Source organism: Meriones unguiculatus, chromosome 1 (genome assembly GCF_030254825.1).
Source record: "Meriones unguiculatus strain TT.TT164.6M chromosome 1, Bangor_MerUng_6.1, whole genome shotgun sequence".
In the NCBI taxonomy this organism is placed as follows: Eukaryota; Metazoa; Chordata; class Mammalia; order Rodentia; family Muridae; genus Meriones; species Meriones unguiculatus.
The window spans coordinates 81,070,457-81,084,357 of record NC_083349.1 but is presented as its reverse complement, the minus strand read 5'-3'; the positions used below and the strand labels follow the sequence as shown (position 1 = coordinate 81,084,357).

Genomic DNA, 13,901 nt, shown 5'->3' with positions numbered 1-13,901 from the left:
CCTTTTGATGGTCACTTAAAAAAAAAAAAAAAGTCCTGCTGAATTGCTCGGAACCCATATCTACCGAGACTTACCATCGCCCAAAAAATTAGAGAATTGCTTAGTTACACCAAATGCCCTCATTCGTTAAGGTGGAATATCTTACCAGCAGTCAACCTTGAGTTTTTAAGACATGTCAAAGTAAGGTAGGCTTCCAAATAACAAGGTCTTTCATCTTTGCTTTTAAAGTTCATACCGAGGTTACCTGAACAATTAACCGAGGCCCCAACAGTGCCCCGATGGCTACGGCTGGAAGGACACAGGCGTCATCCTGGGAAGGTCAAGTGACTCGGAGGCAGTCGCACTCCCCGGCCTTTCTCCTGGTAGTCTTGAAAGTACGGGACCTCCCCGACGGGAAACTTGAACGGCCGGGGAAGCCGCCTCGTTGGCTGCTGCGGGCGGGGCTAACGGTCGTCACCAGACCAGAGCGTGCGTGCAGGAGTGCGGGGCGGGGGCAGGCTGGTGTGGCCGCAGAGTCCGCCCCTGGCCCTGCCCTCCTGTCGGAGCTGCCCGCCCTGCCTCCCCCAACCCCTACCTTAGGGCTTTGCCCCTCCCAGAATCACTCCGCGCGCCCCGCAGAGGGACGCACGTAATATTTGTGCTGGGCATCATCACTGGAAATGTTTCACCCGACGTTCAGTGTCAATGCAGCCTACCAACCTTTTTAGATGGTAAAAGCGTAAATATTCACAGCATAAGACATGAGAGGTATAATTTACTTCCTTACTATTTGATTTGTCGGTAAGCAAGAGGATGTGGTCTCAGGCAGTTCTGGCTGGCCTTGAACTTGAATTTATTATGTGGCCAAAGCTGTCCTGGAACTCTGATCCTTCTGCTTTCATCTCCCAAGTGCTAGGTTAACAGTAAACCCAGCAAGATTCTTTCTCTCTCACATACTTTTTTTTTTTTTTTTTTTTTTTGGTGTGTGTGTGTGTGTGTGTGTGTGTATTTGAGATAGTGTCACATGTAATCCAGGCTGGACTTGAACTCATGATTCTCCTCACTCTACCTTCCAAGTGCTAGGCATGTGTCACCGCACCTGGCTAACGATTGTTAAATATATTATCTTTTATATTTTTGTACTTGTTTCAACAGTGAACATGTGTGTATGTGTATACATATGTATGTATAGTGAATGGAAAAAAATGCTGTGAGTCATATGCCCATAGTCTCTGCAGTCAGGAGGCAAAGGCAGCAGGATTCCCACAAAATGGTCCAGACCTGTCTATATACCAAGATTCAGGTCAGCCTGGGCTACATAGCCACTCTCTCAAAAAAACAGTGTTTACTGTCTTCTTCAGACATTCTTTTTTAATTTTTATTTTTATAGTAATTACAGTTTATTCACTTTGTATCCCAGCTATAGCCCCCTCCCCTCATTCCCTCCCAACCCCACTCTCCACTCCTCTTCTCCTCCCATAACTCTCTCCAAGTCCACTAATAGGGGAGGTCCTCTACTCCTTCCATCTGACCATTCATTTTTATTCCTTTTTATGGATCAGAAAAATCCAATAACCTTCCATGTCAAATACATTTAAAGTCTTGATTTTCATTCAGTGTTCCCTGAGTGCATAAAGTAGGTCAGACACAGACCATGCCACCTGTCTGGCTGGTCTTCTTTGAGGACTTCTCTTCCTGGACCATTGCAACCAAACATCTCACCTAGGCGCTTTTCAGTTTATCCTCCCCAGGTTCACATAGTTTTCATTCAGAACCCCAGCTGCCACTTTTAAGCCAGTAAAAGCCACGACTATCCTCTTCTCTGAGGGTGTTTCTCTGCCTGGATGCCCCGTAGGAACTAAGAAATAGGTTTTAGTAGCCTGGTGCGGTGATGCATGCTAGTAATCCCAGCACTCAGGAAGGCAGAGGCAGGCAGATCGCTGTGGGTTTGAAGCCAACCTGACCTGAGTCCAGAACAGTCAAGGCTACATACACAGAGAAACCCTGACTTGAAAAAAAAAGAAAGAAAGAAAGAAAGAAAGAAAGAAAGAAAAGAAAAGAAAAATGAAAAATAGGTTTAGCATATCCAAACTCAAACAAATATCAAGCTCAGACTGTGTGCTAGACATTCATGCAAAGACAGATAGGGCACAGTTAATGGGGCTTGTTATAAACAGGTGAGAGTGCCCTGTCTCCCTAGGGCACTGGGCAGGTGGTAACCATTAAAACACAGTTAAAATTTGCTGGCTAGCTGTTAAGCTCATTTGCTACTTTCCTAAGGGACCTGTGTTTGGTTCCCAGCGCCCATATCACCCTGCTTAGAACTGTCCATAACTGCAATTAAAAGGTTGACAACAGGGAATTCCAAACTAAATATGCAAGAACAGGTTGCTGATAGGCACATTAGAAAAGCTATCAATCACTTCTTAAAGCCATTATTGTTTCCTGCTACTCCTTTCCTCTGGGAGCTGCCAGGCATCTGAGTGACAGTGATGGAATGTCTTAGGCGAAGTATGAAAAAATTGCTGAGGAAGTTAAGCTGATACTCAGCCAGCATAAGATGAGACACCACTCACCTACAGCCACATCAAACAAGTGAAAGGGCTAACAATTAAATGGAGAGAAGACAGGGATGCCCAAACTCCAAAGTAAGGCCAAGTGGGGTCCCCTGGAGTCAGCAGAAAGACATGAGCAACAACATCAACAATGTCAGAGCTAAAGGAAAGACATGGGCCATAAAAGACTGGATTTTATTACCAGCTACACATAATGCCTTGTTTTCCTAGGACTGTAGAGATGTGGCCCCAATGGAAATGAGTACTGATCCTCCTTCAGTATATTTCATCTGAAATCAATCAAAAGCCCATTTATCACTGTAAAAATAATTTAACTAGGAGTTGTGGTGCACATCTTTAATCCCAGCATTTGGGAGGCAGAGGCAGATACAGGCAGATCACTTGTAAATTTGAGGCCAGCCATAGCTATATATTGAGAGTACATGTAGTGGTGATGATGATGGCGATAATGATGGTGATGAAGATAATGTTCAGGAAGTACCTGTACAACTTAAGGAGCCTGTTGGTATAATGTTTTTGTGGAACGTACACAGTTTACACTGTTCATTCAAATGCTGATTTCTCTACCCCGCTATCTGGTTTCAATCCAGACATTGTTATGTTTATTCTAAGCATCCCCTGTCTCAAGTTTGTGTAAACATGCCACCATTTGTTCTCTGTATTGTCAATAAAACAACTCACACAATGCTGAGCAATGGAGAGAAAAGGGTGGGACATCCTGGTCTGGAGGGGAGGAGAAAGAAGCAAATGGGAGGAGTAGGAGAGCAGGGAGCGGCAGTAAAGGATTTGAAACCAGGAGGGAAACAGGAAACCATGTGGGCGTGGAGGTTTAGGATGGAGCAACTATTGCCCAGCATTGTGCTCTAGGTTAATTAAATAAATGTGATTTGGGTATACAGCTGGTTTAGGAATAACCACTGCTTAACTAAAAGATAAATTGATAATAAACATTAATATTTAACAACAGGAGCCAATGAACTACAATGACACATACAGCACTCTTCCTACACACAATAAATTGTACTCTCTCTCTCTCTTCAAATAAGTCTTGTTATAGTCATTTCGTCCTACCTTGCTCAGTAATGACAATCTTCCCTCTGTAGCATTTTCCCCGTGTATCTTCTTCTAAACTTCCATGTTATCTAGCATGGGATGGAGCTGGGTTGGTAGAGCATTTGCTTGGCATGTATAAAGTCCTGGGATTAACCCCCAGCACTTAAGCCAGGCATGGTGGCAACATGGTTCTAATATCAGCATCTGGGAGGTGGAGGCAGAAGGACCAGATGCTCAAGGTCATCAGCTTCATAGATTTGAGGTCAGTTTAGGATGAATGAGCACCCCACCCAAACAAATATAATTATATACTTACCTGACAGAGGAGGTGCTACAATCATGAAGATGGTTTTCCTAGGGGGAGGCTTGTCCACTGCATTCCAGATGTGCTGACACTAGCAATTTCCCCAAATGTGGGAAACTAAACTGTGTCATTCATGGTGGTGGTGGATTGCATTCCCATTGTCCTTTGAAATATAAAGAATGTAATCTACTTATTTTAACTTCCACCCCAATGTCAACAGAAAAGTGCATTTTGCTTGTGGCTAAAATATCGACATAACCACTATATTGTCATTTTTCAAATTTAAAAACACATTTTTCAGGAGACATTTTATTACAAGTGAAGAAAAAAAGAGCATACCAGAACCAAGCACGGTAGCTCCTTTATTCCCCAGAAGGATGGGAAGCACATGGCGATTCTTGGCTTACATGGCCAGTTCTGAGGCAAGCACTTCTACCCACTGGTCCATTTTGCAGCCATTCATACTCTTTATCTACCTCAGTCCTTGGCTTCTTTGCTTCCTTTACTTGCATGAAACTCCTATGATACAATTCTAAAACTTACTGATTCCCACAAGAGCTAATTTTCTTTGGGGGCCCATTTAACAAAACATAATGATTTTTTTCCAGTGAACCTTGATATTCAAGCTATGCAGAAATTGTTATCATCAAGCATAAAAATATCCAGGGAAATAAAGGGGGGGGGGAAAGGCAACTTGTTTCATCATCACAACCATCTTATAAAGGGTTAAAAGCCTCAGGATGTCAAACTCTTTCACTAGGAGAGAGTGACATAGTGATTTCTGGCATGTAATGAATCTCAAGGAGTCAGCTTCTTGTTATCATAATGGGGTATGTCCCATGGTGATGGTACAGTTACTGCTAATAGAAAAGGGGGGGGGGTAGGTTTGGCACTAGCACCAATGTGAACTCTTATGGAAATACTGGATGTCTTTACTGTGACCAGGCATTACACCACCATCCTGTAGAGTCCTAGGGCACACTTATGATCTACATGTGATGATCTAGTCTAAACTTCATGTTTTGTGACAGGAAATTTGGTACTTGGACAGATTCAGAATCCAGTAAAAACTCATCTTTAATGGTACATATTTGTTATCTCAGCACTGGAAGGCAGGAAGATTTGTAAATTCCAGGCTAGCCTAGGCTACATAACAAGATGCTAAGAAAAAAAAAATTACAAGAGCTAGAGAGGCAGCTCAGCATTTAAGAGTGCTTGCTGTTTTGCAGAGGACTAAGTTTAGTTCCCAACACCTAGGTAGGGCAGTCTGTAATTCCAGTCTGGGGCCTCCAACTACTTTTTCTGGTCTCTACTGGCACACATACATATAACTCAAAATACCAAAATCTTAAAATCCAAGAAGTCTTGCAAGTAAGAAATCCTTTTTATGATAGCAATAGTTTTAATTAGTATTTATTGTATAGATGCCCAGGGTACACATTTGATTACCCCTTCCTTTTTGTTGAGGAGATAGGGGTTACTTTGTAACATGGTTGAAGGTCAAAACATGTTGCTAGTCTGTATGTAGATGAAGCTGAAAAGTACTATTTTCCCGATTTCCTTTTTTTTAAAAAAAATTATCACTATAAGCCGGGCCATGGTGGTGCACACCTTTGATCTCAGCATTTGGGAGGCAGGGGCAGTCAGATCTCTGTGAATTCAAGGGCAGAATGGTCAATAGAGTTCCAGGACAACTAAGGCTATACAGAGAAACCCTGTCTCGAGAAACCAAAAAACTTACCACTTCGAGCCCTTGCATGCTAAGCAAGCATGAGTTGAGCCACCAATCCTAAAAGTAGATAGATAGATAGATAGATAGATAGATAGATAGATAGATAGATAGATAGATAGAAGATTCCTTTGTGTAGATTTGGCTGTCCTGAACTCAACTTTGTAGACCAGGCTGGCCTTGAACTCAAGAGATCTACCTGCCTCTGTCTCCTCGAGTGCTGGGATTACAGGCATGCTCCATCAAGCCTGGCCTAAAAATATTTTTAATTGGCATCTAGGAAGACTGGAAATTTCTCAAGCTGGTCTGTGAATATTACAGCTTTTAACTAGAAATGAAAGGCAAAGCTCAAAGCTATCCACTTAATGGAGAATGGAAAGTAGTTTACTAAGTTGCCAGGATGCACACTGGGAGAGAACCCATCTCTTTAATAGTTACGGAGTGTTTTACTTGAATAGCTTCACTTTCTCCATCCTATTTTCAATATAAACGACTGATATGAAAGAATTGAATGTAAATGTTCTGAACCCAAAAGATGTTTTACTGAATTAAAATTTTCATCTTTGAGAACACACGCCTCTATTATCTACAGAACTGTGTGTGGACAAACACAGGAGAAAAGCTACTCCAACTGGTGGGAGTAAGTGATGGAGTTGCCCTTATGAAAGCCCTTCCTTCAAAAAGGGAAGATGGCAGGCGCCATTAATCTCAGCACCGAGGAAACAAATGTAGAGAACTGCGCGGGGTTAAGGGCAGGCCCAGCCTGGGCTAGATAAACTATCAAGCCACAGACTTAATCTTTCCCTATCTTCCCACTCCCCAAAATAGAGTGGAAAAGAGGGATGAGACTAGGAGAGTACTGGAAATCCGCAACGTGGGAAGTGTTACTCGTGAAAAGTACTGTAGGCCGCCCGTTCGCGTGTGCCCGGGCTAGTTTCTGGCAGCACCTGTCACTTGGGTTCCTGCCCTATCTGCCCTTACAGGAGAACAAACCTTCGAAGGTCGAGCTATGGAAATATTTTGCTTCTCTAGAGAGGCAAATAAAAACAGATATCCCTTGACAATTAGATAAGAGGGAAACACTTCAACCTGTCTTCAACACAACACGGCGCTTTTCGGTTTCCCCGCGATAGTTCTTCGGTCGTTCAAGGCAAGGGCGGTTACGTCACAAGTTAGCGCCGGAAGTTAGCGAGGCAGCGCCGGTAGTGCGTCTGCTTCTGAGGATCTGAGTTTTTTGCGTGCACCGAGAAGGGAGTCTTTGAGCTGCAGAGGTAAGGGATCGGCGGCGGATGATTTTGGAACAAAATTTGGGGCAAAACCGAGAGACACTTGTCTTTAAAAAAAACCCTGGGCGGCCGGGAGAGGTGGCACATGCCTGCCATTTGAGCGCTGGGGTAGCAGGCGCAGAAGTCTGCCAACTTAAACTACAAAGTGAAGACTCCGTCTCAAAGAACCAAATACCTAAATAAAGATCCCTGGTGGAGTTAGTGTTGAGAGAGGCTTTGATGGAGTTGCTTGCTCCTTGCCCAGATCTGATATCCTTTGCTTTTTGTAGCGCAGTTACATTGGGCACACAAACCTGACCGCAGCTCTCGTTTCTTCGTGTGTAAAGAGCGTTCCTGTTAGGACCGGGAAGAGTGTAGTAAGCATTCATAATGTATTTACTATTGTTGAGAATGTGGCTAATCCTTCAGACCGAGCCCACAGTTGGGGGAAAAGTATAGTTAATTTCCCCTTCTGTAAAACTGGAGATTGATCCTTGGGCCCCTGCATACTGGGCAAGCATTCTACTGAGTTTTTCTCTTCAGCGTGGGAATCTAGAAGCTTGTATAGCCTTTGAGGAAAAATGGGGCCTGATTTTGCGCGAAAGCCCTGTTATTCAATCTTTGATTCTGATTTCAGGCACTAACAATGGACACCCAGAAAGACGTTCAACCCCCAAAGCAGCAGCCAATGATATATATTTGTGGAGGTAATATTAACATTTAAAGAAAGAACGTTTTACTTAAAAAAAAATACAAAAACTTTACTTACAAGAGTACTGATCTTTAAAGTTATAAGTGGAGTACTTTAGTGACCATTATTTAAAAAATCCCACTCCCTTATTAAGATTTCGCCTTTTTATCTGGAAATGCTATGCTGCCTACAACTCTTTTCTTTCTCCTTAGTTTATTTAGTAACAAACGTGCTTTTGGATGATTTGGTGTTTTGGCTTTCTCCTTTTGAAATTTGTGGCTGTTCAGGCATTGAATAAATGTACTTTTTTTTCCTAGAGTGTCACACCGAAAATGAAATAAAATCCAGGGATCCAATCAGATGCAGAGAATGTGGATACAGAATAATGTACAAAAAAAGGACTAAAAGATGTATCCTTTCGACTATACTTTCTAAATGTGAAGAGGAAATAGCTAATACTTGGGTTGGTAAGGACTCTGTTCTGATAAAAATGGAAATAACTTTTGGGTTATTTATCTATTCATTTATTTATTTATTGGTTTTTCAAGACAGGGTATCTCACGAACTCACAGAGTTCTGTCTGCCTGCCCCTGCCTCCAAAGTACTGGGATTAAAGGTGTGGGTTACCACTGGCTGTAGATTATTTATTTTTTAAACAAAGTGAACATGGACTTATTAAGGAAAAATGAGAACTGAAAATAGAAGGCTCCAGAGGAGGTATACCCTGATTAATTATTTTAGTAGGATTTATTTTTCCCCAAACATGGGACAGAGGCAGGCAGATCTTTGTGAATTCAAGCTGTCTGTACTTCCTGCTTCAGATCAGCTAGCTACTTAGTGAGACCTAGTCTCAGAAAAACAAATAGGAGCCGTACAGTGGTGCTACATGCCCTTGATCACAGTATTCAGGAGGCAGAGGCAGGCAAATTTCTGTGAATTCTAGAGCAGCCTGATCTACAAATTGAGTCCATGACAGCCAAGGTTATACAGAGAAACCCTGTCTTAAAAGAAAACCAATCAAACAAAAACTCCCAAGAAACCAAATAGAGGCTACAGAGATAGATTAGCAGGTAGGAGCATTGGTTGCTCTTCAACGAATCTAGGTTGTGTTTCTAGCATCAACATGATTGCCCAACCATCTGTAATTCTAGTTACAGGGGTCTGATAGGCACACTTCAGACCACCTGTATGAGGGACCCAAATGGTGCACATCTATACATGGGAGCAAAAGCACTCATGCATATAATAAACCTAAATATATAAAAATATTTTTAAAAACTCAATAAATCTATTCATTCAGGTTTTCCAAGACAGTGTTTCTCTGTTTAGTCCTTGTTGTCCTGGAACTCTGTAGACCATGCTGGCCTCAAACTCAAGAGATCTACTTGCCTCTGCCTCCCAAGTATAAGGATTAAAGGCGTGTGCCACTAATGTCCAGCAGATTTTTTCACTTTTAAAGTACACATGTTTAACATTTTCATGTGCCAGTAATCATGGGCGCTAAGTAATCTAAAAACTGCTTGATTTGGTTTACGCATTTTTTTCAGGAAATCCTTTTTTTTTAGACATAGTCATTCTTGATTGTTAGTTTATGGAAATCTAAAGTGTGGAAGAAAACTTAATAACCTAATAGAAAATAGTGAGGCCTACAAATTAGTCCAAATATTGAAAGTAAGTTGTTTCATAGTACCTTACACTAACTCTTCAAAGTCATCAATTGTCTCAATTTTTTATTATCTCTAAATTTATATTATCTTTTATATTAAGAAAAGTGAATTAGTGAAAATGGAAGTAATGTACTTTATTTTTAGATAGTCTCTGATGGTCATAGTGAAGTTCATTCATTCTATTAATTAGCAAGCTTAGTGCAGAGGGGTGGCTTGGAAGTCTTAGTCTTACACAATTTTAAGTACTGTTCAAAATCCTTAACTTAATTCAACAGTGGTGGTTTTTGATGCTCGATGAAATGGGAATTTAGGAGTGTCTTCATTTGCCCCATTGATGTTTTTCTTTATTGTATAGTTTTTGACTTAGCTTAATGAATACGACTGTATACCTATTTCATTTTAGAAATGCTATTGTATTTTAATACTTTGTATAAAGGAAATTTTGGTTCAACATAGTTTTTTTGTTCTTGTGATCTCAATGACAAATAAAATTGTTTTCCCAAACCACTTTTTTAAAAAAGACTTATTTATACAGTATTCTGCCTGTATGTGTGCCTACAGACCAGAAGAGGGCATTAGATCTCTTTATAGATGGTTGTGAGTCACTATGTGGTTACTGAGAATTGAACTTAGGACCTTTGGAAGGGTAGTCAGTGCTCTTAACCTCTGAGCCATTTCTTCAGCCCCAAACTACTTTTATTTAATGTCTTGTTAAAAAGTCAAGTTTCTGGCCATCTAACCACCAAGCCAAGTTCAAAACCTGTGTGGTCCTCTGACCTCCACATGCAGAGCAAGACTGGAGCATGTACATATGTACATACACACCGAGAAAATAAAGTAGAACATAAAAAATTCTAAATGTAGGGGCTGGAGAGGTGGCTCAGAGATTAAGAGCACTGGCTGCTCTTCCAGAGGTGAGTTCAATTCCCAGCAACCACATGGTAGCTTACAGCCATCTATAGTGAGATCTTGTGCCCTCTTCTGGTGTGCAGGTGTACATGCAGACAGAACATTGTACAGACAAATCTTAAAAAAAAATTCTAAATGTAGTTTTCTAGAACCTTTTTCTAAAGGTCTGAAGAAATAAGTTCTTTGAAAACCACTGTACTTTGTCAACAACTCTTAACTATCAACCAGGGTACTTGCTGTCTGTTAAACTGTAAAAAGTCAAACCTAATAAACTAATCGGAAGTAGATAGCTCAGCAGTTGAGAGCACTTGTACTTGCAGAGGCCTCTGGTTCTGTTCTAGCACCCAGCAAGCCTGTAACTCCAGTTCCAGGCCATCTTCTGGGTCTGCATACACTCCACACAGACCCACACATAAAAGACAGCCAAGGGTATGAAAACAGGTGTTTCCTCACATACGTAGGTACAAACACTCAGACCAGAAAATTCTGGGAGCTGGGTGTGGAGGAGCCTGTCTGTAGTTCCAGTACTTGGGAGGTGGAGGCAGGAGGATTTAGAAGAGGTTCAAGGTCATCTTTGGCTACTTGGCTAGTTTGAGGCCAAAAGTGATACTTAGAGCAGAGTTCTACCACAGTGCACTACTCACGTTTTGTTTTACTTTGTGTCATGCTAAATTGGCTAGGCAGGTAGCCTGGTCTTGCTTGACCTTTCAGTTTGCCAGCTGCAATCCTCCTCGCTCATTCTGCATACCTGTGAGTACAGGACTATACTATCACACACAGCTTGAAATACTTTTCACTGTTTAAGAAAGAGCTCAGTAATTAGAATGGACTTTGGTACCCGTTGTGAGCTACCTATATAACCCTTACTAAGCCTTTCTTTTCATATCTTTGTTTTTTTGGCTGCAATACTTAATTTTCTTACGAGGACAGATAGTTTTTGCTTGTCCACAGTCTTCAGGTTGTTTTGATCTTTTTCAATTTGGCATAGATTGTACATAGAGGCAAAAGAAAACATTAAATGTAAAAAGACAGCCATTTCCCAGATTAAGAGGGTTTTTGTTGTTTTGTTTTTTTCTCTGCTGGAAATCAGTGGTGTGACATTCAGGTGGTTGCTTGAGTCCACCTTACTGCCTGGAGTGAGGTGTAAAGTCTTCACAGTCCCTGGAGCTTGTCATGCTGTCTCTACATTTAGTGAGGCAGCCTAAGGATTATCCTGAAGCTTGCGTTTAGCGTTCACCAGCACTCTGAAAGGAATAGCCTGAGCACCAGAATGGATATCAGCAATGGCCACAGCAGGCTTGACTGTACTTACGCACAAAAAGGAGACTTTATTGGATTCCTGTTATGGGGTGGGCACATACCAGCTGCTTGTCCATCTATTTTAACGAGTCTGAAATATATTTAAATTGGAAGTAAATTTCTCCACGAAATGATCTCTTGTGTTCTATTCACCTTAAGTGCTTATGTCTTCTTAATCATATCTGTATTCCCAGAACTCAGTGTGGCGGCTTACTCCTCACCAAGCTCTCAGGAAATGTGGGCTGCATGAAAAAGGCAAAATTACCTTTTATTTATTCCCAAAGGACAGTAGGTAAATAAACCTAGGGTGAAACGCAGAGGCTGACAAATATTACAGTGACATAGGAACAGACACCTCTTAGCTGGAGTACAGCAGTCTAGACCAGCAGACTAGGAACAGCATTTTAAGCCAGCTGTGGTGGCACAGGTCTTTAATCCCAGCACTCAGGGAGACAGGGACCGCCGTATCTTTGGGCTCGAGGCCAGCCTGATCTATAAAGTGAGTTCCACGATAGCCTGGACTACACGGAGAAACCTTGTCTCGAAAAATAAAGATAAAAAAATTAATAAACAGAGTTTTAACTCATTGTAAAACTGAAACTCAAAGAAGGGGAAGGGGCAAGCGCTCAATTCTGGTCAGGGTGAGGGCCGAAGTTGGCAGCGGCCTGTGGGGCCAATCAGCAAGTGGATGGCCGGGGTAGCCAATCGCGAGCAGAAGGCTCAGTCTCCGCCCAGCTGCGCTAAGCACCTGCTCCTGACGTCGGGGCACCGCATCCCCAGCAAGGTGAGATCCGGGTGAGCACCCCCGGGGAGGGGACGAAGTGGGGGCTGCACACCCCACGCTGACGGATAAACGTTCTTTTTGGTCAGGGAAGGCGATCGAAACTTTCCACCCGCTGTGGTTCGCACGGTGGTGAAAGTTGGGACGTAGTTGCCACACTCGAGTTTCCTGGGACGGCTAACTGCTTCAGCCGCGGGAACCACAGCTCAAGTCAAGGGAACGACTCCTGATGCCAACGCTTGCAGGCTGGCTGTAAAGCGAGCTCCTAGGCTCGTCCCAGACTTCCCTGGGCATGGCAGTGCCTGGACACCGTTGCCACGGCTGAGGGGTACCGCTTCCCGTTTCTGACTGCAGAGGGCGCTCGCCGCCTCGGTAGGAGAAAGCCAGGTTTTCACGTTACTAGGGTTACCAGGAAACGCTGCAGTTTGCATAGCAGGTATTACTTATACGCTGATTAGAAAATATGGGAAGTGGATGTGGAGCAGGGTGGTGACGAATAAATAAAATCCAGCCAAGACCTAGCTTTTAGAGATAAAGACTGAAAAGAAATACGGAAAATTCTGTAGAGAACAAATAAAACCACCCTTTGGTAGTTGAAAACAGTTGGGAGGGGGGAAGGGTGCGTCGGGTCTCATGGAGTTTAAGCTGGCTATGTTAGTTATGTAGCTGAGGATGATCTTGAACTCCTGCCCATCCCCCAACCACTGGCATTATGTCATGCCATGCCCAGCTAAGATGCAGTAATCTTAAGAAAAAGATTTTCAGAGATATTAGAATAGTGTTCAGAATGAAATTTACTCAGGTAAGAGATGGCTTTATCATATTTTGTTCACTATATTTTATTCCAACCCAAACCCCAATGATTGTGAGATATTTCCATTCAAGGTGATGTATTTTAATCCTACTAGATGCATGGTTCTCTCTCAAAAAAGTCTCTCCAGCTTTTTTGAAAAACTCATAACATTCTTTTTGCACAACATCAGTAAAAGTCCTTCAGGACTTGTCCTATTAGCTCTTGGGCACTGAACCGTCTCTCCAGCCCCACACTTAGATGTTACATGCTGACCTACTGGGACACAGTATTTCCTTGCAGGAGCCTTTGTCGCTTGTAGTTTATGCACCAAAACCTGTTTGTCATTCTGTGCTAGTTGTGTCTAAAGTGAAGTGTGAGATAGCACAGGAGTCAAATAGGTTGACTCAGCTCATGTTGAGAGAGAAAGTTCAAAACAGAGAACCTTCCTCTTTGGGGAAAAAAAAATCACACCACCCCTTTTTCTCTAAGAGCTTTCAGTGATCCCTGCTATCTGAATTAATCTAAATTATTATATATGTATTAGGTTCACATCTGTCTTCTTACAATGTGTTTCAGCCATGACAGCTAAGGATTGTCCATCATTGTGGAGCTTTGGAACAACAAAGACATTTAAAATTCCCATAGAACATTTGGATTTCAAATATATTGAAAAATGTTCAGATGTGAAACACCTGGAGAAAATTCTTTGTGTGCTGAGGTAAGCATTTAAAAATGATTTCATGCCTCAATCTGTCAATTTTAATTGTGTCATTGCCTTTAGGGAGGCAAAGCAACAGTAGCAGTATTAGAGAATTTTCAGATGCTGAGGTTAGTACATACATTCCATATTGGTTT

The 13,901-nt window shown here is 42.1% G+C and overlaps 2 protein-coding genes and 1 non-coding gene across 5 annotated transcripts in view; all 3 read left to right on the top strand.

Moving 5' to 3' along the window:
• Positions 1-3,916: 3,916 nt before the first annotated feature.
• Positions 3,917-4,080, top strand: LOC132651415 (U1 spliceosomal RNA). Its single transcript, XR_009589093.1, has one exon. It is a non-coding gene; the product is annotated as a U1 spliceosomal RNA (small nuclear RNA).
• A 2,724-nt stretch (positions 4,081-6,804) lies between these two features.
• On the top strand, positions 6,805-9,771 carry Polr2k (RNA polymerase II, I and III subunit K). Of its 3 annotated transcripts, none has more exons than XM_021631951.2 (5): positions 6,812-6,912; positions 7,197-7,283; positions 7,544-7,613; positions 7,915-8,007; positions 9,540-9,771. In XM_021631951.2, exons 3-5 carry the CDS (start codon positions 7,553-7,555, stop codon positions 9,560-9,562), a joined length of 177 nt encoding a protein of 58 aa, XP_021487626.1. In that variant the 5' UTR covers positions 6,812-6,912; positions 7,197-7,283; positions 7,544-7,552; the 3' UTR covers positions 9,563-9,771. The 3 variants fall into 3 exon arrangements, with proteins under 3 accessions (XP_021487541.1, XP_021487626.1, XP_060248790.1); XM_060392807.1 differs by having other exon boundaries at positions 6,843-6,912; positions 7,202-7,283; XM_021631866.2 differs by lacking the exon at positions 7,197-7,283 and having other exon boundaries at positions 6,805-6,912.
• A 133-nt stretch (positions 9,772-9,904) lies between these two features.
• Spag1 (sperm associated antigen 1) overlaps positions 9,905-13,901 on the top strand; it is a 67,236-nt gene continuing 63,239 nt past the window's right edge. The window contains exons 1-3 of the mRNA XM_021631138.2: positions 9,905-12,256; positions 12,343-12,689; positions 13,623-13,764. Coding sequence (XP_021486813.1) covers positions 13,625-13,764 — 140 coding nt within the window. The 5' untranslated portion in view covers positions 9,905-12,256; positions 12,343-12,689; positions 13,623-13,624. The remainder of the gene's footprint in view (positions 12,257-12,342; positions 12,690-13,622; positions 13,765-13,901) is intronic.